The sequence below is a fragment of the Egretta garzetta genome, unplaced genomic scaffold (genome assembly GCF_000687185.1).
Source record: "Egretta garzetta isolate BGI_Z169 unplaced genomic scaffold, ASM68718v1 scaffold130, whole genome shotgun sequence".
NCBI classification, from domain to species: Eukaryota; Metazoa; Chordata; class Aves; order Pelecaniformes; family Ardeidae; genus Egretta; species Egretta garzetta.
The window spans coordinates 161,671-187,746 of NW_009258284.1; the positions used below are offsets into that span (position 1 = coordinate 161,671).

At 37.4% G+C, this 26,076-nt stretch overlaps 1 protein-coding gene across 3 annotated transcripts in view; it reads left to right on the forward strand.

Moving 5' to 3' along the window:
* The first annotated feature begins 996 nt into the window (after positions 1 to 996).
* Positions 997 to 26,076, forward strand: part of WDR26 (WD repeat domain 26) — a 29,622-nt gene continuing 4,542 nt past the window's right edge. Inside the window, exons 1-13 of one of the 3 annotated variants that reach the window (XM_035892555.1) lie at positions 997 to 1,130; positions 1,269 to 1,325; positions 8,084 to 8,220; positions 8,809 to 8,906; positions 9,743 to 9,899; positions 11,598 to 11,654; positions 14,621 to 14,759; positions 18,849 to 18,989; positions 20,351 to 20,470; positions 21,249 to 21,394; positions 21,924 to 22,002; positions 22,565 to 22,694; positions 25,447 to 25,632. In XM_035892555.1, the coding sequence (XP_035748448.1) occupies positions 1,050 to 1,130; positions 1,269 to 1,325; positions 8,084 to 8,220; positions 8,809 to 8,906; positions 9,743 to 9,899; positions 11,598 to 11,654; positions 14,621 to 14,759; positions 18,849 to 18,989; positions 20,351 to 20,470; positions 21,249 to 21,394; positions 21,924 to 22,002; positions 22,565 to 22,694; positions 25,447 to 25,632 (1,528 nt within the window). In that variant the 5' untranslated portion in view covers positions 997 to 1,049. Of the gene's footprint in view, positions 1,131 to 1,268; positions 1,326 to 8,018; positions 8,221 to 8,808; positions 8,907 to 9,742; positions 9,900 to 11,597; positions 11,655 to 14,620; positions 14,760 to 18,848; positions 18,990 to 20,350; positions 20,471 to 21,248; positions 21,395 to 21,923; positions 22,003 to 22,564; positions 22,695 to 25,446; positions 25,633 to 26,076 lie in introns of all 3 variants that reach the window. The other 2 variants (XM_035892563.1, XM_009637042.2) reach the window with 2 other exon arrangements.

The window sequence follows — 26,076 nt, forward strand, 5'->3', positions numbered from 1 at the left end:
GGATGGGGGCGGGGGGGGGGGAGGGGGGGATGGCTTTTTGCAGATGAGCTCCCAGATTTGGCTTGTCAGCTCGGAGGAAGCGAGCACAAACTAAACTGCCACTTAAACAGGCTGTTTGGTTTCACTCTGAAAACCTTCGTCCCTGTAAATGGTGAAAGCCTCTGCAGATTTGTGTTGGGCATGTATTTTTGATAATAATGTTCTCTGTAGACTAGAAAGAGAATGTTGGCTCTTTCTTAGAATCAGAATAAGGGAAAATAATTTCCCAGTGGAGTAGGGGAAGTCTAAGAATTTAATCACAACACTTGCTTTGTGAGTAAAGCTGAAGCCAACACGTCATAATTTTGGAAGGAGGCTAGAGAAGTCCTGTAAACTCTTCACGTAGCTACCACTAAGGAAGTCTTCAAAACACTGTGGAATGGGTCAATTATAAAGAACTTAGCATATAAAACACGTTGCCTGTGACACAAGAGGCGAGTTTACAGCAGCGGACAACTCGTGACTGTTCATAGACGACACCACAGTAAATAAGCTATTTTTAGTGTAAAAGGGGGAGGGCTACAGGTTCATGACTTTGTTTATTTTATTTTAAGGAGCCAGTCTTAATACGTGATGAAGAAGAAAAAGTTAGGCCCACTGCAGATGTAGTAGCTCTCTGTGCTCTTTTGTGGGGGGAGGGAGAGGGCAGGGGATAGTAGCCAGTAGCTAACAGCTTTCTAGTCTGTATCTTCCTTCATGAAGTTTATCTTCTGTGCAGGGATGGCTGTTTGTGGTGGCTGGTAAGTCACATACTTTATGGTACTTCAGCGAAGCTTTCAAGCTCATTGGCAACTTGCTTTAGGTATAGGTAGCTGTTTACATGTCTCAGGCAACTGAGATAGTCTCTTTGGACAAGCATCTGAATCTGGTCATAGTATTCTTACTTTAATAAAGTTACTTTTTAATACGGTTTACTGTATAGCATATAGCAGGTGGTATATTTGTGAGGGTAAAACTGGTCGGGTTTTTTTACACTGTATCTCTCCTGCAGCCAGACTGTTGATCTTCTCATGCAAGAGTCAGGATGTCGTTTAGAACATCCTTCTGCTACCAAATTCCGCAATCATGTCATGGAAGGAGAATGGGATAAGGTAACGTAGGGCTTATAGGACTGTATTAACCACTGTTTAAATTTATAGTATCTGTGAGAGAATTCAAAATCCACCCTCCTTATATACTTTTTTGTTGTTTGTTTTTTTTTTTTTTTCTTCTTATGCCGATTTCTGCAGGCTGAGAACGACCTGAATGAACTTAAGGCCTTAGTGCATTCTCCGCATGCAATTGTGGTAAGAGGCACACTTGAACTCTTTCAGAGATGTATAGTTGGACTAATTGTAGTGATGTAATCTTTAACTATGGAGTTGGTTGTCCACAGTTCTTGTGTTCTTTTTTGCTTACTTTAAGTGGCTTACATGCTATCTTAAATGTCATACTGATCTGAACTTTTTAATTCTTTTTTTTGGAATGTGAGATAGGAAGCCCAAAAGTATTGAGGCTAATATTTGGTGTACTGGATGCTTAAAGTTTGTTAAACATACTTAACTGATAAAATATAAATCCTGTAACAGCCCTAAAATAGGTCAGTTTCTGTAGAAACTGCCTATGTTGAATACTAATTTCAAACTTGAAGTACTTCTCACAATCTCTGTGTATGGGAGTTAGGTTTTCTTGAGGGAAGAAAAGTTTAGGAAAAAAAAAATGCAGCAATACTAATGTGGAGTTGGCATTGTAATAGCACATTACAAGGCTGCTATAGACCATGAACAATACTGTTGCTTTTCCAGATGGCATCTAAAGAGCAAATGCATTTGTATTGCTCTTTGGGAGTTTTAGAGCTTTTTCTCTTTGCCCCCCCCTCCCCCCCCCCCCCCCTTTTTTTTTTTTTTTAAAGATGAATGTAGAAATAAAAGGTTGGTAGATCCCACGACTAGACAATTACAATATGTGTTGTTATGATTTCAGTTACTTTGAGGAACCTGTTTCTTGGTTTGATTTTTCTATCTCAAGATGAGAATCACTGCTTAGGCTCTTCAAATGGCTTGTTCTGTTGTGTTTAAACGTTTATTTAAACGAAATGGAGTTTGAACAGCTACAGTCACTTAGGAAGAAAACAGTAGCAAGGCTTTTTGAAGTGTCTGTGACTGTAAACAATGAAGAATCAGCTGATGGCTGCTTAGCTCCACTTCTAGCTGATTCATTTGTTGTCAAGACAATTTCCTGTCTGGTGGGGGAGGGAGAGAAAGAGAACAGGAAGTGAAGTAGGAAAAACAGATGTTTAACAAAACATCAGAGGGTACTTGAGAGAAGTTTACATTCTGTTCTATAAATTTGGTCAAAGCTTAGCACCTCCTAATTAGGCTAGGAGTTCACTTTCTCTCTTCTGAACGACTTGGTAGAAATAAGATCTATGGTTCAAATAGTTCAGAATATTGCATGCAACTTTCAATACCTTGTGGAGACAAAGTATGAAACCACTGTATGTGAATATGAATGGTCATTTGAAGCAGATTTTCTCGTGTTTCTAACTTCTGACGTTTTCTCTGTGGTATTAAAGCGTTTTACATGTTTGGGAGTCAAGAGGTTTAACTGAGTATCAGCATTGTACTTTTTGGAGAACTTATTTTGAGGAAAAAGGGGACGTTTTTCTCCTGTTGTTTTGGATGGCTCTGAAAGCATGCTGTTCTTTAATGTTGATGTCTAACTACCTGAATAAAACTTGGTGGAACAAAAATGCTTGGTTTAGACTGAACTTTACCTGAACCAAATACTAACTATTTTCTTTTTAAAGTTGTTCTCCTTCATATAAACTTAATATAATTTAAACCAGATAACAGTATTACATGTCTTACTTGTATGTTAGTAAGACAATACCGATTTGCAGGGGTAAGTTGAGCTCATGCATGCTCCATTGCATGCACACTGTCTCCACCTCCCTCCCCACCTGGCTTTTTTGTACATGGTTGAGATTATGGGTGGGTATTACTGTAGTCAGCACCTGGAAAACTAGTGAAAGATCATTACAGGTAAGGAGGGATGCTTTATGCTCTGTAGGTAATCCTGACTGCCACAAAGTCAGAGTCTTGATTAGGGAAAGTCAAAACAAGATACTGCTGCAAGCAACTCTTTAAAAACAGAAAATTAGATTTTGGGTTTCCTGGCTTCTGACTTGTGACTTATACTATATGACTAGATGTTTCAGAAATGTGTGCATACAAGAAGAATGGGTACCTAAAAGTTTAGATGACACAGAACATTTAACAAAGTAGGGTGTGTGTGTGTGTGTGTGTGTATGTGGTGGTTTGTTTTTGGTTTGTGGTTTGGTGGATTTATTTTATTTTCTTACAGTTAGTATGACCTGGATGAAATAACGAGGATATATAGCTGTTTTTGAAATGTCTGGTCAGGGAAGGGGATAAATACGTATTTTGAAAATTCTACTCCTGTTTTAGTTTCCTTATTTCTGCAAAGTGCTGTGTAAGTTCTACAGGTGAAAACACTAAATGTGAAATGGCTGATTTTGATTTGTAAACCTTTGTGTGTCGATATGTTGGGGGTGGGGACAACAGTCTGCTGTTTCTATTTGTGTCAACACAACTGAGCACTATATAGTATGTGATTAGTCATATTTACTTTTCCAGCATATAAGATATAGCTGTCTTGAGACAAACTGTAGGAAAACTTTATAGTTGATTCAAGCATGTTATTTTTCCTTGAGTAACACTTAGAAAATATCAGTTTCAAGCCAGCCTGAGGTTTTGTTTACTTTAGGGCCGTTCAAGCATATTATGGCATCCATCCTGGGTAACTAACTGAACCCAGGAAAAAAATCTGGAGATTATTCCTCTATGGTCATCTAGAATATACTTTCAAATTGTCCTCTTTACTTTTTATTTTTGTTTACTTAAATGGGGCTTTCCCCCAGTTCTGGAGGTATATAGCCCGCAGCAGGCAATCCAACAGAAAAAGTAATTTATATCTTGTCATTTGAGCAAAGTGCTCCACCTGCCTGTGTGGTGTCCCTCTGCATTAAGGGCAGTTCCCTATTGGAATAAGTTACTCTTTAAGTGACAGGTTTTGGTATTGTTGAAGCCTTAAATTCTATAGGCTGGAATATTTTCTGCCCTATATATATGAAATCTTACATTTAAGTTTTGGATGGTTAAGTGCTTTTATTGGTGTTTTACAAGACTATCACATGATTCTAATAAAGACTACAAAGTAATGAAAATTGGGGTCTTAGTTCTGCAAGCTATAGGCAGATAGCTCCTGCATTGAGTTTATGTCTTGTAACATCAGCTGATAATTTCAGCATGTCTTAGTTACCTTCTTCATTTCAAAGAATAGTTGTTTCAGCAGCATTTACTTAATTATTTTGAACTCGTAGTGCAGTAATAAAACTGTTGTGGAGCTTGTTAAGATACTCAGGTCAAAAATTACACCAAAATCCAATCCTAAAATTTAGGTGGTTATGCATTTTACTCTTTAAACTTCTGAAGATTTGCTACTGTATGGCCCAATTTCTTGACTGTGGAGGATGCTTGTCTTACTATTTTTGCAGTTGCATTACTGAGGCTTTCACCTTTGGTTACTTAATACTGGTGAATCACGATGCATACAAAACTTCCTAGAATTTAAGGTTCTTCAAGGGGCTTTCCTACTAACAATGAGGACAAGGAAGGAGAAAACCCCTAAACATTCATGTTAGTAATCGAAGGCTGTAGTTTGAAGAAAGTGAAATGTTAGCAGTACATAGATTTACAAGGAGGTTTGTTTGTTTTAATGTTGTTAGCAGTACATACATTAAAACAAACAAACCTCCTTGTAAATCTATTAACTCTATCTTAGTTTTGCCCCAGCGTGGTCAGAGGTTCAACTTACACTTAAGTAATAGCTTTTAGAAACAGCAAAGTAGTGCACTTTATGTGTATCCTCTCTATAAAGTGATATATCCTCATCCCTCTATAGACAGGATGAGGTAGTGATAACTGAACAAAACCAGCCGGACTGCAGTGCTGAAACCGTTGCATTGGAGACTTCCGTGGGTCCTACAGGGTGAAGAAGCTTTGATGTAAGCTAAGCCATGGTGGCGTATGGATTTAAATTGTTCAACAGTAAAGACTGCAATGATGTTGAATTTCCATTGCAAACACAGAGGTGATAACAGCAAATCCCAGGCACTTCCATTCATTGTACATAGTATAATTTGGATTATGTTAATTTTTATTTCCCGTCTTTGGAGGGCAGCTAAAGAATATGGAGAATGAGTAAGCTGTTCTTGTGCGTGTGCTGCATCAGATTAGTTTTACAGTCATTCTATTCTACTTAAATAGTGGGGTTTGTGCTTTTACTTTACAGTGGCCAATATTATAAATAGCTCTGGTTCCTTCTAGAAGAGGTTGTTTGGGCTGTTGAAGAGACTATGTACTCAAAATGGTCTTGTCTACCAGGAGAAGGTGGTATTGGAAGTAATTAGCAGTACTATTAGTAGGGCATATAAGTAGTTAAGAGAAAATGAAGACAAAATTCAGCTGTTCAGTGAAATCTATTTGTCAGCAAAGTCAATAGTTGCACAAAAATAAGTAGTAAGAGGCCATGAGTGTCCTGATATAAAAAATTACTTGAAATATGATGTCACTGGAGTGTGACTTTTGCCTTAAGGAAGCTGCATTCATACCATTGTTTGAGTATGCTGTAGGGCAAGTTTTAGAGCAGTTATCAAAACAGCTTAGAAAATCAATTTAATTTCCCTATCAACATTTTACTCTAGTTGCTGCCTCTTGCTGTAGATAAGTTACAATTTAAAACTGCTTATCTTTTTATTCTAATTCCCCATTATGTTAACAGTAGACTCCTGCATGAAGGGTACAGTACTGTGTTGTTCTGGAGGCTTTTACGTTCCTAATATGCTAAAGTCACATGTGGCACTAATGACTTTTTTTGGGAAATTACACTTTGTAACCCAAAACTGAGGTTATATTTCTTTGAATAACTTGGCAACAGCATTCTGCATGGTAGTTTTTCCTGTAATGCTTCTGTGGAATTGTTGGGACTGGAGTTACAAAAACTGGTTTTTTTAGGGTTTTCTGTTCTTTTTACTTTTTCTCCTAAAGAAATGAAATTAACGTGCCAAATCCTAAAAGTAGGGAGGGAGAAAGTAATTAGGTACAGATATGGTTATCACATTTGCAGGAAAGGTGATATAAATTTAATAAATATTATATGCAGTGAATGGAGAAGGAAGAGTTGGAGGGATTATAGTTTTTATTACAAACTAGAAATGTCGGACTACTTTTTTTTTATTTGGTGGTGATCATCAGTGTGAGGGGGACCAAGAGGGAGTGAAACACGGTGTGCAACTACTCCCTGAGCATCTCCATGCATCCTTGTGAGCATGTGCATAGATGGAGAGGAAGCCCTTACCCCTCCTGCTGCTCATATATAAGCAAACAGCATGAGGTTTGTTGGCCTACTGCATGGAACCAACCACTGAGGTTGTAAATAATTGGGATATCTTTCTTCTGGCTTTCTACATGTCAGAACACCAAAAAATGCTGTCTCGCCTGGAAAAACTGTACAACGATGCTCTAACAATTCCAAATTCAAATAAACTAAAGAGCTGGCTAGGGAATGTAATATGGGTTTGCCTGTCACATATAGGATAATCTCTATTACTAGTACTACCGACATGTTTGAACATACATCCTCTTTACTGTGTAATGTTTTATGCTTCACAAAGCTGTGTAGTAAGTTTAATAGCATTGTATGTGGAAACTTTATTCTTTTGAAGAACTGAGTATCTTTGGAAGCTAAAAATGCTTTATATTTTAACTTTGGATTTTACATATAGTAAGCCTTAAACTTTCATGTAAGCTTTAATACGACAGGAACATCTTAAACTTCCTGATTATCCCTCTTCTTAAGGAGGCTAGCAGTGTGTTTGGAACTGAGTAAACATTGACCAAATATGAGCATGAAAATAGCGAGGTGCCTGAGGCCTGACAAAGCAAAGGAAACCAGTGATTGAACTGGTGGTGTATTCATTAGAAAAGCAAATGCAATTTGCTATACTTAATAGTCATTCTGTTTCTCACTGATATGTCTAAGAACGCACGTTTTCCTCTTTAACCTGGTGAGTCTTGTGGACCAGAAATGTCTTTTCTCTCTGATAACTGCTAGCAGCAAAGAAGACGTGCAAACACATAATAGTTGGTTTCATCCAGAAACAACCAAACTGTGTTTCTAATGAATTAATATTAGAAACTTCTAGGACTTCAGTTTTTTGAATATATTAAATGAACGTCTGATTTTTTTTTCTTTATCCACAGACATTTGTTAAAATAGCAGGCTTGATTGTTTTCTTTAAAAAAAAAAATCAAAAACTGTTCAAGATGAAAGGAACACTATGAAATAGCAGTGATTACTTCTGAAAGGTGAAGTGATTCCTACATATAGGAAACTATATATTTTTTTTTTTCTGCAATCCTGAAAATGATACAACACCCAACGAAAACAGCTTAACATGGAACTATAAAACAAAACCTCAGGCAGTGTCAGTTGGTTATTGCTGTATGTTATGCAGCTATGCAAACAATACGTGTCAGCTCATATGTAAGCACTATGAGAACTTGTTGAGTTGGCCTGTTGTGTTCTGCGCTGTCATGCAGTCTTAAACATGGGATTAGCTGCTTCTGGGTGCTTTTCTTGATAGAATGTAAGATTGGGAAGCCTGTATAATTCAGGGTTTGAAGAATGGTGACTGAAAAGGCAGTGAGTATGAAAGTGAGACAAGTTGAAGCGGGGATTTGGGAAATGAGGTAGGAAGATACTTGGAGGCCCCATAAGGCAGAAAGGAAATTCATGGATAACTTAATTGCTGCAGTATTGTTGAAAACCCAGCACAAAGAAATTGAGTAATGAAACATTACATATAGCTCTATTTCTGAAGGGCATAGTAGAATGGTTTCTACTGTTCTGTTTAGGCTCAAACGTTTTCTGAAACTTCAGTCAACCTTTTTCCCCTGACTGCTGCTTTCTGTCATGTCAGAGGATGAAGTTTTTGCTGCTGCAGCAGAAGTACCTGGAATACCTGGAGGATGGCAAGGTCCTGGAGGCACTTCAAGTTCTACGCTGTGAACTGACGCCTCTGAAATATAATACAGAACGCATTCATGTCCTCAGTGGGTAAGTGTTCGGACTTTACGAGCTCTTTTGGTGGAATTTTCTAAGGAATTCTATAGCTTTTTATAGCTGATACTGTAAAAACTCAAACTGTATTAAAGCTACTATCCTGTTGATTAACAAGCTGTAGTGAGATATGCTGAGTAAAGAAGAATATTCAGTAGACTATGTTCTGTTTCAGGTGCCTGAAAATAACCCGATTACTTACTTTTATAGTACTAGAACCCAAATTAATACATGCATGTGTATGGTCATCTGATCTTGAAAATTATTAGCCTGTTACCTTTTAATTGAATAAGTAGGTGAATATAGTCTGGTTTGTTCTTGGGTGAAAATAAGACATTTCTGTGTTCCTAAAATCTGTTTGTTGGTTTTTTTTTCTTTTTCTATTGCCAATTTGTAGACACTTGTTGTGAAGAAGATGCGTGTGTGTGTGAAATAGTTCCCTGCCTTTTTTTCCTATCAGCCTCAAGCTTAAGTCCCCTATTTCAAGTTCATTAAGAATGTCATTATATAGATCATGCTTAAAAGTTAAAAGAATTATTCCAGAAAGACTTGGTCTGTTGGTGTGTGTGCGCTTTTTTTAAACAGGTATCTGATGTGTAGCCATGCAGAAGACTTGCGTGCAAAAGCAGAGTGGGAAGGGAAAGGAACAGCTTCCAGATCTAAGCTTTTGGACAAACTCCAGAGTAAGATGTTCTAGTGTTTAGAACTTATTCCCACCTCTGTAAATCCAGTACATCTTACATAATGACGTATCCCAGGGAATTGACTTTAACTGCATTTGCTGGTTGTTGGTTTTGTATTTCTTGGTTCATGGAGATACCTTTAGGTGCCTTTACCCTTTGGTCTTCTGTATCTAACCTTTTGCTGTCTGTGATTAAACTATTTGTAATAGGAGCTCTTATTTCTTAGCTCTGCTGCATGCAGTAATAGTATAACTTGGTGATTAAATGTGTGGTTCGGGGGGGTGGGGAGTGTTTTGTAAGTGCCAGCTCTACTAAGAGGTTGAAACTAAGTGTGCCTATAACCACTGGTGATACTAGTACTGGTTTATAGTGGTCTCAGACTTTGCTATGAATTCTGGTTTCTCCTTTCTCTTTCTTGTGGCTGGTGTAATACTATGTATCAGAGTTGTAAAACCTATGGTATTCTTTATTTTGACAGTGTTCATAGAGAATTCTTTAAATGAACACAGCTGATACTGTTTTTTAATTTTACAGATTTTGTTAAATACTAGGTTTTGAGTTAGCTTGTCTAAATGGTGCTTGTTGGCCAGAACAACATAAACTAGAACTACAAGTACCTTGCATACAGCTCTGCTTTCCAGAAGTTCATGCTTCTAATTCCAGATGTAAAGCTGTAAATTTGACAAGCTGTGTGTACTCTTTTTCCTGTAGGTTTTAAGCTTTATTTACTGAAGTCTCTTCCAAAAACACTCAAATCAAAATATGCTCTTACTTGTAACTTGGTTTTGATATATATTTTTTTTGTTTGTTTGTTTTTCTTAATAACTCTCTTAAAGCGTACCTACCCCCATCAGTGATGCTTCCTCCAAGGCGTTTACAGAACCTGCTACGTCAGGCTGTGGAACTACAACGGGACCGGTGCCTATATCATAATACCAAACTAGATAGTAATCTAGATTCTGTCTCGCTGCTAATAGATCATGTTTGTAGTAGGTAAGAAACCCTTCCTACTTTTAAGATGGGCAACAATATCTTTTCTTTGTCTTTTAAAATAATCTAATTGTACCTACCGATAAAAGGAACGTGAAAACTATTCTGAGTTGGTTTAACAGGAGTTGACTTGGAAAAGACAGTTCTCATTTAATGAGTAGTGGGGTGGAGTAGAGAAGGTGTGTATAAGAGACTTTAGTAGCTGGATACGGGGTTGTGGGGTCAGACTGAAGCTTTAAAATTTTAATTAGATGGGTGTGAATAGAACATACTACTATGCTAATTCTTAGCCACCCATTTCTTGTAATTTTGGACAGCCAGTCTGTTTATTCATCAACACGATAGCCGTGTGTTTTCACTGAAGAATCACTATTATGTTACTTATCCAGACTGTCTTCAAGCTTGCTGGAATGTAGAAAGCCTACTAAAGCATACTTCATGAAGTTAAGAGTCAGCTTCAACTTTTAGTAGTGGACAGTAAGGTGCATTTAGACACAAAGGTTAAAACAGAGTAGAAATGTCCAATAGACATTTTTACATAATATATAATAGGAATGATATAAAGAACTATTCCCTGAGATTTGTAAGGTAGTAAGAATTGAACGTCTCTTACACCTACATATTGGCTCTTAAGACTATCTGGATAACTTTTGGAAAAAAAAAAAAGTGATGCTGCTTCTGAATCTTCAAAATGCCATACTGTAGTAGATAGGAAGTGGGAAGATGTATGTTTGTAACGAATGGCTGACTTGAGTGGTTTTTCCTTATCTAGCAGAACTTGGCCAAGGACCTGAAAACTCAGTGTAGCTTTTATGGAAAACTGCTGTGCATGGTGTAAGAAGGGAATGAGCGCTAGGACACCTAGAAAATAAGAGCTGTATACGATACCCTTAATGTTTGTTCATGTGACAGGCCAACACTTGGGCTTACAGGGGAGTTTTTTTCATGTTAAGGTTAGCTCATCTGAGGAAGTTAAATACTGATAAACTTGCTTATAGAAACTTCCTGAACTCAGCTGCTTTGACTTAACACTCTTGGGTTACTTAGAATCTGTTTTCAAAGATGCAGACTTCCATAGTACTTCACTGTAGCTATCTGAAGGTTTTAAAATGAATATTCTTGGCACTTAATGTGACTTTTTTAGACTATTGTCTAGCTTGTAATTTTGCTACATCACATTGTTGGAGCAGTTTTGTGTGTGTGTGTGCAGACATTTGGCTGTTCCATATTTTGAGAGCTGTTGGAAATTATCAGATGCTGGAATTGTGGCTTCCCTGCCTCAGAAGTGAGTCTTAAAATCGGGCTAATGGAAAGTGATTTAATTTGAGTCTTCTACAAGTCCATAAATAACATTGGATGTTCTGTAGGGGTTTGTGATTAATCAAACCTCAAAGAGCATTCAAGCCAACTGTAAAGGAATGGTTTACTGAAGTTGGACTAGCTAGAGATTGGTATAAAGGATACTGTATGCTACAAATCTGGACTTGAATTTCACCCGTCTGAATCCATTTGTTGACATAAGTTTGGCCAAAGTTGGTTGGTGATTTTTTTTTTCCTTCCCCTAATGTGGTACTTCCTAAGGTTGCATATTTGGTATGTATACATAAATACATACTCATGACTAATTCCATAAAAAAACCACTTCAAAATAAAGGCTTCCATTCTGTCCTCAACTCAACCTATTGTACCTACCTATTGCAGGGGTCTGAGATCAGTATGTGGTGCGCTGTACATGCTGCCATGCTTGGGCATAATGAGGTGAGTTAAAGACAGTGGAAGCCAAATTTTGATTAAACTGACAGAAGTAACAGTAGTCTAATAGCTTAGACAATTTAAGTTTTGTACTACTTAAATGATAGAACACTGACGACTTTCCTTTTTTTAGTTGGAACTAATCTGTTTTGGACTTCTGGCAATATATCAAGCATGCTTGAATTGCACTAATAGGTAAAATGTTTAACTAAAACTTAATCACTTCATAAGAGTGGGAGATAAGAGGGAGAAACTGCTGGGAGTGAAGGTGAGGGATTTCATCTTACTGTGCCTGAGATTTTGATAATAGAAAATTGATGCTCTTGGGGGTGGTCATTTTTGGTTTTGAGAGCCTAGTTGGGTGTTTTGGTGGGTGGGTTTTTGTTGTTGGTTTGGGTTTTTTTGTTTTTCTTTTTTGCCCCTGGAATTCTTTTGTCTTGCTTTTATGTAAATAAACTTTAGTCTGAGTTTGCAAATAGTGGAGCCCAAATGAGAGGTGAATGCTGCTGCTTTCTAGGTACTATTTTAATGTAGCATTTGAAAAAGAACCATTGTGGAAGTTGAGGAATAAATCTTCCATTATATGTACAGGGAGTAAAGAAGTAGCTGTTTGGTGTTTTATTTAGGACTTTGAACTCTGTAAGTACAGCAACAGATCATTTTATTAGATACTTTATTTCAGAATGTGAGCAGCAGGATTCAAGTGTATGGTGCTGAACAGAACAATTTGTAATGAAACCCTTCAAAGAAGAAAAACCTTTGAGCTACAATAACTTCTAATTACCAAACTCAGAAACTGTTAGACAACTAGTTTTGATTTCTTGTTTTGAGACTGCTGCTATTTCCTTCTGCAGAAGGGTTATTTAATGTATGCTTTGCTATCTATGAAGTCATGCTTGCTCAATTGTGGGTTTCATTATTTAAGTGAAGAGAACTTCTTGTGAGAGTGCTCTGATCTGACTGGATTGTGAATAGCGTGGTTCAGCATTGGGATGTGTTGGCAGCTGCTGTATCAACTGTGCTCGTTACCCTTTTTAGGAACCTAAAGACCACCTTACTATGAAAATTGTGTACTCCAGCATTATGCTGCTTGCTTTTAATGTCTATAAAAGCTTGGCTGCTTTTCTTAAGCTTTAAAATACAAGCGCTATTGTTCTATTGAGGTTTGGTTTTTTTAAATGAAATATGCTGAAAAGGCTTTCCTGGGACACAGTGTACCCCTTGTACTTTGTATGAGTTATAGATAAAGACTCTTTCACCTTCTGGAGCAAATTGCTGCTCTGAGCAAAAACATTAACTTATTACAGTATGGCTAAATAATAATGAAACGCTCCTCCTGTAGGTGCACATATCTATGTAAGGGCTTGCCCTCCTCCCTCTAGACTTCAAGGAAAACAAAGTCTTCTTTCGTGGGTGGGGCTTTTTACCTTGGGCTCAGTGTTGTTCCAGTGGCAACTAGACAGCTCTTGGTCAGCTTAAAGCAGGAGCAGAACAGACTTGTGTGTCTCTATAAACAAGTAAGTAGACATACTCAGTACTCAAGGAAGCCAACTACAGATATGTATATGTATGTCTTGTTTATCCTCCTCTGCCATAAGACAGGAAATGAGGGATGTATGGCTGTTTAGTGCTGCTCAATAGACTCTAAGCATGGGCTAGGAAGCATCTTCTAGTAAAAGAAAATGGATTGAGAAGCTATAGGTGCTGTATTAAGCAGAACTTTTTCTAGCTTCCAGCAAGAAGTAGTTTTGCAGGTGTCTGTCAGCCTGGCTATTGCCAAACTATTTTTAAACACAAATTTAAAGGAAATAGTTGTTTGCTTGGGGTTTTTTTTTTTAGATCAGTTTATTTCCAGTGATAAGTACAACTGTACATTCACAGAGACTGTCATTGTTACATTGCTACTGTTACGTCCCATTAGAGTTGTGTTGCTCTGTTGCACTGAGCACCATAAAAACTCAACTAAAGACTGAACCACTTGGGGATCCCTGCAGTTCAAGAAAAAATATCCATGGTTAGAGACTGCATTTTAGCGCATCTGAACAATGAATTTGTACTTAACTGCAGTATTATTTATAAAAGCAGTCATGTGCTGTAAAAGCCTACATTTATTTTAGCTTAGCTCTCAAATTCTTATACAGTGGGCAAGCTGTAAATAAAATAAAACTTGTCTCCAGTTCTTAACTAACTTAATAGTTTGACCATTAGTTTTTCTTCAGTGTGTAACTAGCATTTTAAATATTAGCTCTAGAGAAATGTTTGACTCTTCTTCAGTAGTTTATCATATAAAATTCTGTTTGATAAACACTTAATGTCCTGCAAAATAATGTAGATATTATGAGGGAAAATAGTTCAAGTTGAAAGCTCATAATGGTATATTAGTTATGCTTAGCTATTGTTTGTGGTACTCTACAAAGAAAGTGAAAAATGGCACAAAATGAAGACAAAGAAACAATTTATTGCAAAATCACATGCAAGAAAAAGAAACAAGACTATTATTTTACTCAACTTTTATGTAAGAATCACTTCTAAAGATTTGGCAAGATACAGCTAAGTGAGTTAGGTACTTGCAGAAACCTCAGATGTAAATAAACATTGCACAATGCACGTAGGGTTCAAAGAGCTTTGGACTCCAGTATTGTCTATACATCATAGAACTGTATAGTAATAAGCTGTTACACTCCTAATGAGGTCACTTTTATTACCAGTTATGTGAAAGCATAACAAATTATGTGAGTGGAATAAGAATAGAAGTTCTTGCGTTTAGTTATGATCACTTGGTGGTGTGAGCTTTTTACCAAGTAAGACACTTCATTCTGTACCTATTTCAAGCAGCTGTTAATAGAATAATTTTCTAAGTTATCTGGTCTTGCATTTAAATAAGTTTTTGTTTTAGTTATTACTAGCTCGATTTAAAGAAATCTCTTACTGCTTTCTTACTAATCTGTGAATGCATCCCTTTCTTTTCCCAGGAAACAGTTCCCATGCTATACACAGCAGATACTAACGGAGCACTGTAATGAAGTGTGGTTCTGTAAATTCTCCAATGACGGCACTAAACTAGCAACAGGATCTAAGGACACAACTGTTATTATATGGCAGGTTGATCCAGTAAGTGTGCAACGTGTTAAAATGTGTATGACTTGTCTTTCCCTTCCATCTCCACGTTCTCTTGCTAGGATGGTTTGACTTTTGTAGGACAGGCTACATGTAGGACAGGCCTGCTGACTAGGGTATTTCTCTGGGATGTAGAAGACTGAAGATCATGGTCAGTGTCAGTTCGTAAAGGAGGACATGTTAAAACCTGATGCCTGAGTGTAAGGCTTGAACCATTGGCTGCTTTGGGGCAGGAACTTTGTGTGGCCCTAACCAGTACTATGGGGTAGCACCTGCTGGTGCCCTCCAGGGGAGCTTCTCAGCTTGAAGGCCTTGAGAAGCATTGGGTGAGAGTGGAAGGAGCATGGCAGTGAGAAACCTTTCTTCTAAATCACTCTTGCTAAGAGTTATTCTGATCTGTGTATGTGACTGACCCCTTTCTGTTACCTTGTTGCTACTAGCAAACTTGGATTTAAATACTCTATCCATTTCACCATTTCTTACTTTATTTCTGAGTAATAAAATGATACATGCTAAACTGAAGTTGTTCAGTATCAGTATGTCACTTCATGCTTGTGTAAGATGTGCCTTGGCTTGAGATGAAGATTTAAACACTTGTCAGAATCCACTGACACATGGAAGTATATCCATCCATTTTCTAACAGGCTGCGGCTTTAGGTTTCGATACTAATATGTGGCACTCTTTCTCTTGTATGAAATATCCTACAGCTACAAGATTTATCTTTCCTACCCATATCTATTATCATGTAAATAAAAATACTGAGTGGTGAATCTAAGACTGTTTTAATTGACTTGTAGAAGTGATATGAAAGTATGTCTATATATTTCATAACAATTGAAAATTGTGAACAAACTTGAACATACGCACACAATATTTGAAGTTGTTAATGCTTGTAAAACACTATCAGAAATAAAATTCTTGCAGTTTTTTACCTACACAAGTGCAAACTGGTATGCTAAGATGAAAGGTTTTTGCAGTTCCATACTGGCTTTCAGTAGGATTTGAGAGCTGAACGTAATTTTTTTCTTCCACTACAGGTTAGGAACCCATATAATTTGAGTCCTTTTTGCTAATAAGGAGATGGGAGAGCTTTAAAACCCTGTTGTTATATAGCCCCTGAATTAACAGCAAGTGCTATGAATTTTTCAGGCATAGAACCGTTGTGGTTTGTCTGTTACTGGAGCCAGTGTGCTCTGGGCCAAGACATGCATAGCAGCATAAGCTGACCTCTGTTATTTATATAGGAAATTATATGGGGTTTTTTTGCTTTATTTTGTTTGGTTTTTTTAACAGACAAAGTAATTCTAAGTAAATTAAGTATCAAATGTTTTTGCTACTGACTTGTCACTTGATTCTAGAAGCACATCTTCCTTCTATATTGATGAGTTCTAATGCCCAACTTCTTGATTAGCACATTTTATAGTGAGTTGGTTAATACTTGGTTAATCAAACCAAATAAATGTTTTGAGTGTTTTGGGCTAACCCTTTTGGCCAAGGGTAGCTAAAGGAACAGAATATCTAATAAATAGTTAGTGAGAAAGCAGCTTTGTAGTGTTTTATCTTCTGTATTTGAGTACATTTAAAAAAAAACCAAAGTGAAACCATTCAAGGAGGTGGATGCCTAAATAACATCAGGCCACATAACTGAAATGGTTCGTTTTCATACTTGCCAAGCATGCTTCCCACATCTCCTGTAGCAGTTGACAATGTCTTTTGAACCATAAGTTTAATCAGGTTTTCAAGGCTTTAAGTATTTAGAATTATTCTAATCTGTGTATATAAACTACAGGGAAACATCCACCCAAGTCTGTCTGGGCAAGTGATGGGAGAAGACTGTTTTAAATGAACAGTGTTCTTTTTCCACTCACATTTCATGTGTGTGAAAACCCTTCATTTCTCCCTTTCTTTTCTTCATCACCCCTCTTGAGGTGTAATGACATTGCTTCCATGCATTTTCTTCATTTTATACTATGAATTTCTTATTTCTTTTCTAAGACCCAGCTATGTGTTTAAGCTGTCTTAACTCATACTTCTGTTTTTTGTTTTCATTTGAAAGTTCATATACAGACTTGGCAGCATTAAATAATGTCTTGAGTGAACTAGGTTTGTGTGTGGAATGCATTATTTGACCATTACTAAGTGTGGCAGAATCTCTGGAGCACAAAGGATAAGCACAGTAGGCACATCGCCTTGTCTGGCTTACATATTCTTTGATAGAGTTCTCCTTTAACTTTTTCCTTACAGAAACCTTTTTCTTTTTTTCCCTGCACTTTCTAGAAACTGTTGACGGGTTTTTGGCTTTTCAGCTAAGGAATTCAACTACTGTGGATTTAAGTTGATACTTGAATAATTGTTTCTTCTACATAACAAAAATCTGGAAGGCTATATGCAAGGGATATAGAAGTGCTGAGCATTGGTGGTGGGTGGGAAACAGATTGACTAAATTTGGCGACATTTTCCTGAAATACCGTTGACTGCTGTTTTAGAGCAAAACGTGGTATAGCAATTTTGCTGTATTTGGAGAGAAGTATGAGAGCAGCATGAAAGATAGTAACGGCCACAAAGTCTTATCATTAGAAGACAAATATCCTATGTATCTTGCTCCTCATGAGTCTCAGATGTGATGCAGAAGTGACAGGCTACTTTAATCCTGATGTAAAAAGTACATCAGTTGCAGGCAAGCTCCAGGATGTAGGATGATGTCAGATGTGACTCAGTTTCCTTGCAGATCAGTTTAGCTACAGACACAGCAGTGTCTAATGCAGACCAGGAATAATAATTAGGGTGGAAAAGGGAACTTGAGGAGGTCCATTGGTTTGCTCCTATTTCTCTGTGCTTTGAAGGTTATTCTTAGCTGACTTTCTTCTGAGGCATTTATTTTTTTTTCTAGCCAGCAGAACCATTAAAGCTACAGGCTGGCTGAGAGTCACCAAATCCCTCACAGCTGATCTCAGGAAACAGTCCTTTGTGTCACTTTTCCTCTGTTGACCATGTTCTTTCTCCTTAGAATCAAGAGGTGCTCTGTCAATCAATACTTAAACAAAAGAAAGAGAGAGAACAATTTGAGAAAGCAAGCTAAATTTTCAAATGAGTCACTCTTTTTGAAGAGAAGTAGGAGGTATAAACATCCCCCATGTGGGAGGGGAAAAAAGGGGGGGTGGGGGGGCGGGAGGAAAATCCACTTGCCCTTTTCCAAGAGGCTTCACAAAAATTATTGTCAACATTTTAACAAGCTCAGTCCTGCTTTCTGTATATGCCTGTCGTTGTCAAGACTCAATGCTAATGCTGTATTGAAGCATGTTTTTGTATTTAGGAAGCCAGTGTATGGTTGTTTCACAGTATCTAACTGTACTGTTTATGTTGATAAGCTGCTTGAAAGTCAAGTTTCTCTCACAAGGCAGCAGTAGAACAGTTGTAGCATAAAGGTGATACAAGACACTCTGCGTGAGCGAAGTATGCTTCGTTCACTAAATCTGGCAGACACGATGCAACAGCCTGCTGTGGGCAGCACTTCTGAAGTAAGAACACCTCTCAAGGAACCTTTTAAAAATATCTTTCTGTAAAATTTCTTTCTTGAGCAGCACACACAAGATACACTCAAGTTTATAAAAACATTGGTGCTTGGAGGTTTTCCCTTTTCAGCATACGTGAAGGTTTTGGTTTTCTGTTTAACCATAACAGGCTCCCAGCATGTCTTTACTTTCTTAAAAGTAACTTAATTGTGTAAAGTATGGATAATAGTACTTTTGTATTCCAGTAGATGTGGAGAGACTTGACACTACAGAATTCTTTATACTAAAGCAAGTGTAATGTAATGTACAACTCTGTACGTAACAGTATTTTGTGAGTTCCACATTCAAAATCATGGAAGATTAGAACAAAAATGCCTACAAATGTTCTTGTTGAAACTTAGAAGCTTTCATTTTATGGTCCTACTCTGTAAACTAGCAACTGCTTTTACAGTAAGAACCTATTCATGTCTTGTAAAATGCAGGTGCCAAGTTGCATGGTGGACACACTGTATATGTGAAATCTAGTAGGAGTTCATTTGCATTGTCTGAACAGAATCTCTCTTGTTTCAGGATACTCACCAGCTAAAACTACTCAAGACCTTAGAAGGTCATGCGTATGGTGTCTCTTATATTGCTTGGAGTCCAGATGACAACTATCTTGTTGCCTGTGGTCCAGATGATTGTTCTGAGCTTTGGCTCTGGAATGTACAAGTAAGTGGTGACTAAAAATAAAAAATAAACCTTTGGTCAGCTTACTACTGTTGTTTCAATATCTAAATAGATTAAGCATGAAAGAAGTCGTTTCTACAAACTTGTGTAAAGGAGATGCTGATCTCCCTGCCCCTCTTCAATTTGAAAAAATTACTATGGCAGCCTACACATTCTGCACTCAGTTTGTACAGAACTGAAATTAGAGTTCAAGTCTAAGTGCTGGGACTGTGCAGCAATTCTAGTTTATTTGGTTACTGAACATTTCTGAGAAGGGATGGCATAAATCCATAGGGCCTTAGAGAGAAGAGAACCTTACTGAAGAAGGACCTTACTGAAAAGAACAACAGTGAATTAATCAAGAGAAACAGGGGGCAGAATTATTGTCTAAGGGGAGCGATTGCTTAGTGAAGATTTTAACAAGTAGCAAAAGTAAAAGATGCAAGCTATTTTTGCTGTGTAACCCTTCCGGTGATGTTAGTGGAAGATCCACAGAGGCTTAAATTTATGATTTCAGAACTTTGTCTTTTAGTCAGACACTAGGGCATTTTGCCATTTCCTCCGTGAATTTGAAAATCCTTTTCTGCTGTTGATTTTTATGGGCACTTGAGTTGATACAAAAGCTTCCCCGCCTCAGTTGCAGGCTGTATAGTCTTTCTTGTGCTGCCTTGGACTCAAAACTAATTTAGTTTCCTAAAACAGAAATGTTCCCTTTTTTTCCACCCTTGGAATACTTTTCTTCTGTTTAATTGACTAAATTGGCTCAGTGAAGAGCACTAGAGCTGGCACAAGGGAATAGAGAGGAGCCCTTGCTGTTTTGACAATGGTAAGCCACTCATTGGCACTCTGTCTTGTGAAACAGTAGCTTTATAAGCTAGGGATGAAAGCTAAATTTTGGCATGGAGAGCTCCAGCTCAGGGAGGAAAATGTTTCAAATGCTCTGATACTCCCAACTTCTTACTAAAATGTGTTTTGTCACTCTTATTTTCTTTCAGTCTCCTCCCGCCTCCTTGCTTTCCATGTTTGTGTTTTTCTCATTTCGTATTGCTTTTCTCTCTTATGTGTTCTTCCAACTTCTTTTAATTCCTCTCTTTACTCGTAATCTTCCAGTTGCCTGATACACTGACTAGTCCATCTCTCTTGATTTGAGGGGCAAAAGCAATTGTCCCAAATCAAGTCCAGGGTCACTGGAGACGCTGAGGTAGTTCTGCCTTTTTATTGCATTATTCATAGGTTTGTCTTGCTTTTTAATAAATGCGTTAAATATATGCACTTTCAAACACTGTTATGTCAAGTAAAATTATCAATGCCTTTTTGGGAAAGCGTTCTGATATGAGGCCTTGCTGCCTTTGTTTATTTTCCAGACTGGGGAGCTGAGGACAAAGATGAGCCAATCTCATGAAGACAGTTTAACAAGCGTGGCCTGGAATCCTGATGGGAAGCGTTTTGTAACAGGAGGTCAGCGTGGACAGTTCTATCAGTGTGTAAGTTCTCTGCATCTGTCCCATTGAAAACAAAACAACTAATGGAAGTTTTGTCACAGTCAAATCTGAAGTTCATGTTTTTTCACTTTTTTTTCATGTGTATTTACACTAAAACTTCTGATCCTTTGTAATTCAAAGTAGCAATACATTAATGCTAGTATTTCAGCAGCACTTCTGTATGTAGCAGTTAGAAGGTTTCAAGCATATTTTGTCTGCCTAAAGGAGAATTTGTGGGCTGGGAATTTTTTCTTAGCTGTTCTGGAAAATACATGAATAAAAAGTAGTGCCTTTGTCCACAAGTAACGTTTGTTCCACAGAACTTTGACTATGTCTGTCTTAGTTTTTGCATGCTGTCGTTGCTTAGTGTAAAGAGAAATTTGAAACCCTCGTTACTTGACTAGTGTTGATTTTGCATGGTGGTCCACAGTCTCACGCTACCCTTGATTATTTGTCATCTGAATTGGTGCCCAGAAAAATAGTGCAGTATGCAAACCTCACTCACTGCAAAGGTGAGCTCTGTGACATGACGTAAATTGCATGTGTCATGCCCAAGAAAATAAGTAATGAAAGGGATTCTGAGCTCTGCAGGACAGATAACCTACAAAAGCCCTCGGTGAAGGCAACCAAGTCCTAATTCATTGTCCCCTCTTTTAACAGGGTAAGACTGCTTTCTGTAGCAATGGTCTGAACAGAAGATGAAAAAGATACTTGTGTCACAACTCCTTAGAAATCTGCGACTAACAATTACATTTTTTTTTTTTTTTTCCCTTCTGATCAGGATTTAGATGGTAATCTCCTTGACTCCTGGGAAGGGGTGAGAGTACAATGCCTTTGGTGCTTGAGTGATGGGAAAACTGTTCTAGCATCGGACACACACCAGCGAATTCGGGGCTATAACTTTGAGGATCTTACAGACAGGAACATGTAACTACCTCTTTTTCCTTGGTTTTGAATTCCTGGTTCTTAGTGTCAGAAGATTGAGGAAGGGTTTGTGAGGCAGGATGGGAAATAAGTTACTAAAATGCTCTCAGTATTAAAAAAGGAGAATAACATGGGACAAGAATTAGTGGGTTCTAGTTGCAGCAAGAAGCATTAGATCAAGTATTAGAAATAATTTCTTAAGCACTGGAGAAGGTTTCTTATGGATGATTTGACATTTCTGTCATCAAGAGTTGTTGTCTTCTCAATTCCTGGCATATTTTAGTAGATCCTGCCTTAAAGTTAGGAGTTGGATTTGAGGGCTGAAGTTCCTTTTGGTCTTGGGATTTGTCATAAGTATAAGTAAACTATTGCAGACCGGGCTTGTACTGACATAAAGACATACGTAATTTCAAATTCAGAACTGTCTTTCCCTGATAATACTACAGAGACAGGACATGCAAAGGCGTGTCTTGGAATTGCATCATTGTTTGGTTAAGTGTACTTTTAACACGGATGTGTCTTATCATTTCAGAGTACAAGAAGATCACCCTATTATGTCGTTTACTATTTCAAAAAATGGCCGTTTAGCTTTGTTAAATGTAGCAACTCAGGTGAGTTGGTGATGATAAATGGAAATGCAAATAAATCTGCTTGCATCTGCTACCTGTTTTAAGTATCTTTATGTGAATTGGAATGTTTGATATTAAGCAGTTGGATTTCATGTAATATGAAGTCCTTAGTATTCATCAGTATAGCATGGCATTCTCTGACAAGAAGGCAATCTTACTCTTGAGACTAATCTTTTTGACTGATTTATAGTCAAGAGTTTCGTACTACGAAATATGTACTATTAAATGTTAATATCTGGCTATTGCATCGAGAAGCATGGTACAGCAAGAATCGTAGCAGGTTGACGTGTGTGGAGGCATGAGAATTACATTTTATTTATTTATTTCTACTTTTGGAACCTTGGGAAGAATAGGAGCTTTCAGAATGGAAGGGACCACAGACTGAATGTTTAATCTAATAATTTGGTATATCTTTACTCTCTTGACCGAATAACAGTACTGAAGTAATGTACTTTCATCATATTTGATTTTTTTTTTAGTGTTTCAAAAGAATGCAATGAATAATATTTAATGATAAAATAACATTCTTTATACTTATTCCCAGGGAGTTCACTTATGGGACTTACAAGACAGAGTTTTAGTGAGAAAGTATCAAGGTGTTACACAAGGATTTTACACAATTCACTCGTGTTTTGGAGGTCACAATGAGGATTTCATCGCGAGTGGCAGCGAAGGTAACATCATTCCCTATTGTGCAGAAAACTGGAACACTGCATCCTTCCTATACCTTATTTTTATAATGTTGTAAGCAGCTGTCATCTATAAAAGCAAGCAACTGGCTCATTAAGTAAGTTTGAGGAGCCCTGAGATTGTGGCATACTTCAGGAAATAATTGTGTGCTAGCAGAAAGAATCTTTTGAGAGGATGGTGGTAGTAAAAAGCATTAATGAATCTTTTGTGTTGTTCCTCTAAAGCAAAAGCATCTGCACAGTCTTAATTAGAAGTGGGTGAGGTGTTCTTGAGGCATTTTCTTTTTGTGGTATGATACTTAGGCTTATGGTTTGAATCAAAAATACTTCTGGGGAGTGCTTCATTTGCCTGTTGGAGATACAGGTGTGGTGAGGTTATTTTCATTTCAATGGAGTCATCAGCTTAATTATGGAAGGAGTAGTCTCAAATTAAGCATAGTCTCAAATTAAGCAGTTGTTGACAGAGTCTGGTAGGGTTTCTTGGTGATCAAAGGCTTTGTGGTATGTTTTTATTGAACTGTCTGTGGCAAGAATAAAAATTAGTTAATGGTTTATATGTTGAATTGGTTCAGTTCTGTCACTGAGGTAGTGCCATCACCTCCCATGGAGGTCACTTAAGATTCAAGCCTATGCAGGGCTAAGAGTTATGCTTGGAATATGTAAGCAATCACTGTTAGTACTATGTAACTCATAGCTGTTAGGAAATAAGGTTGGCTAGGACATTACTACTATCCTTTTCTGGAAAATAACAAATATGTCTAAAATCAAACCAAAATTTACGCTCTGACCAGACCCAGTGGAATATAGTGACTGAAGGACAGCACCTCCAGTCCAGTGTGAACCTCTTCAGGGTTGAACAAGGTTCTTGGTTTGGGACCTAAGTACCTGCAAGTTCAGGTTTTATGTTGAGCCATACTGATGTGCATGCGTAGCTGTAGATACTACAGTGCACCAGTCTTTTTTTTTTTTTTTTTCCCATTTGTTTATTTTTTATCATCTTCATTGTCTAAAAACTACCAAGCAGTACTTGAAACTGATGGCACCCTATTTAGATTTGGACTGTCTGAAGCTGTTGCCTCTTTGCACTGAATTGTTGCAAATGTAGCTACTGAGAAAGTCTGTATCTTAAAAAGACAAGCAAACAAAACAAAAATAACAGTTCACATTGCCATAGCCTTTTTAAAAAAAAGTAATAGATTGATTACATTGTCATAACTTAAGGTATGTTGTCAGCTAGGTAGACAATCAATAGGAAGAAAATGGAGGTCTCTTTCTCAGAGGGGAATTGACTGCTGTCTTAATCTAGCTAACTTGTTTTTGCCAAAACAAAATACAGGCATTTGGACAAGCACCAAAATACTGGTTTGTGTTTAGGCTTAGATTCTCCCAGACAGCAGAGGCTTTCATGTCCCATGTTTAAGCAGAGGGTGAATTGTGTTGTTGAATAGTGTAGGTATGTAGTCTCTTGAAGTCATAAGTGGAATGTAAACACAACCAGAACATTTGCATCAGTACAAGTATATGTAAAGGTGTTGTACTCAAATGAGCTGATTCAGCAGAAGACAAGTTGAGCTACAACATTGTTCCGTGATGCTATTCTAGCAGGTAGGCCAGAGAGCAAGTTTGCTTTGTAAGGGGTTTGGGAGGAGGAATAGAGGAAGATTGGTTTGTTTGCTAAGTCTTCAGAATGACAACTACATTAAAACCTTTCGAATAGATTAGGATGCTTTCATTTGATATGCTAGACCTGAATACTAGGCTTTTGTGTAATACTAGTGATACATACTTACTTGGTTTGTTACAGTTCTGTTTGGAATATTCCAAAGACATTCCTAGAGAGGTCAGCACACAGACTCGTTAAAAGCTGCTAGTCTTCAGTTGCGGAAAAAAACCCCAAACCTGAAACAAAACACCTTTAGTCATTTATTCTTAAATATGGTTGGTTAAAAAGCAGTAACGCTTCTCTAAAAAAAAAAAAGGTTCAGTACTCTATTTCCAGTATATTGCCAGAAGTAATTAAAAGCTTCCTATCACAAAGTAAGATCTGTAGGGTTGTTTATTGCATCTGCTTTAATATGTACGCATTCATATCACGCAATCATTAATTGTCTTCAAAGATAGCTCACAATTTGAGACATTAAGTTTTGTTGCCCTCCCTCATTTGCTCTGTTTGCACTTTCACTGGAATATTTTAAGGTCTTTAGGATCAAGAAGTATTTCATAAACTATAGAGCTGTGATCTTAGCTACCACTCATCAACAGGTGGTGGTTGTAAATATTCTGCTGTAGTACTCATGACTTTATAATGCAGGTACTAATTTGTAAATGCGATGGTTCCAGGGGGGAAAAAAAAAAATAAATCTGCAAGACTTCTCTTTGAATTAAGATTACATACAACTCCGTATCTTTTAATTTAAGAGTAGCTTGGTTTCTCTCTTTAGCTGTGTATTGGCTTATTTGCATTGTAGTCAAATGTTTTTCTTCAAATACCAAGCGTAATAGACTTGCGGATGTTAAAAGGGAACGTGCTAGTGGAAGAGCTTTATCTGTATTCTTTTGAGCATTTTTGTTAGTGCTATTGCATATTCAACAGACACGGGTTTTAGACACAGGTTTTACAACATAAATGGATTTTTTTAGTTGCCGAGCACTTGTGTGGAAGTCCTGTTTGATATGACAAATTGGTCTGTGCAGAATGTTTCTCATTGTGCTTTTTTTTGATGCATATTTTATTTAGATCACAAAGTATATATTTGGCACAAGCGTAGTGAGCTGCCAATTGCAGAGCTGACGGGGCACACACGTACTGTTAATTGTGTGAGCTGGAACCCGCAGATTCCATCCATGATGGCCAGCGCCTCTGATGATGGCACTGTTAGAATATGGGGACCAGCGCCTTTCGTAGACAACCAGGATATTGAAGGTAAAAAATGGAGAGTGTGTGTTGGTGTTCTCTAATCACTAAAAGCTTACATGAAAGGCAGCTGGTTCAGTGGATTTTCTTTACTGTAAATAGGGTAGAAAAATGCTTTTAACTCTTGGGTTAGAATTGTTACTTTTACTAAAAAAGAAGTTACTGTTTGTTTGTTTTTAATGTATGGCTGTTGATTTTTATCTAAGTTATTTATGTTTGTGGAATAAAAAGGAAACAACTGGTATTTCCAAAATGATACTCAAATTTCTGATGTGGCCCTAAGAAAACTGTGGTGTCACTAAGACCTCAGGATTACATTAACTTATATATATAGACTTCTTAAAAATCTTGCTGCCAGTGCTTGAGGATTAATAACGTAAAATATTACTGAAGTTTAAATAATGCATTCTGACCGCACTGCAAATTGACCAATGGTATTACAATGCTTACAAA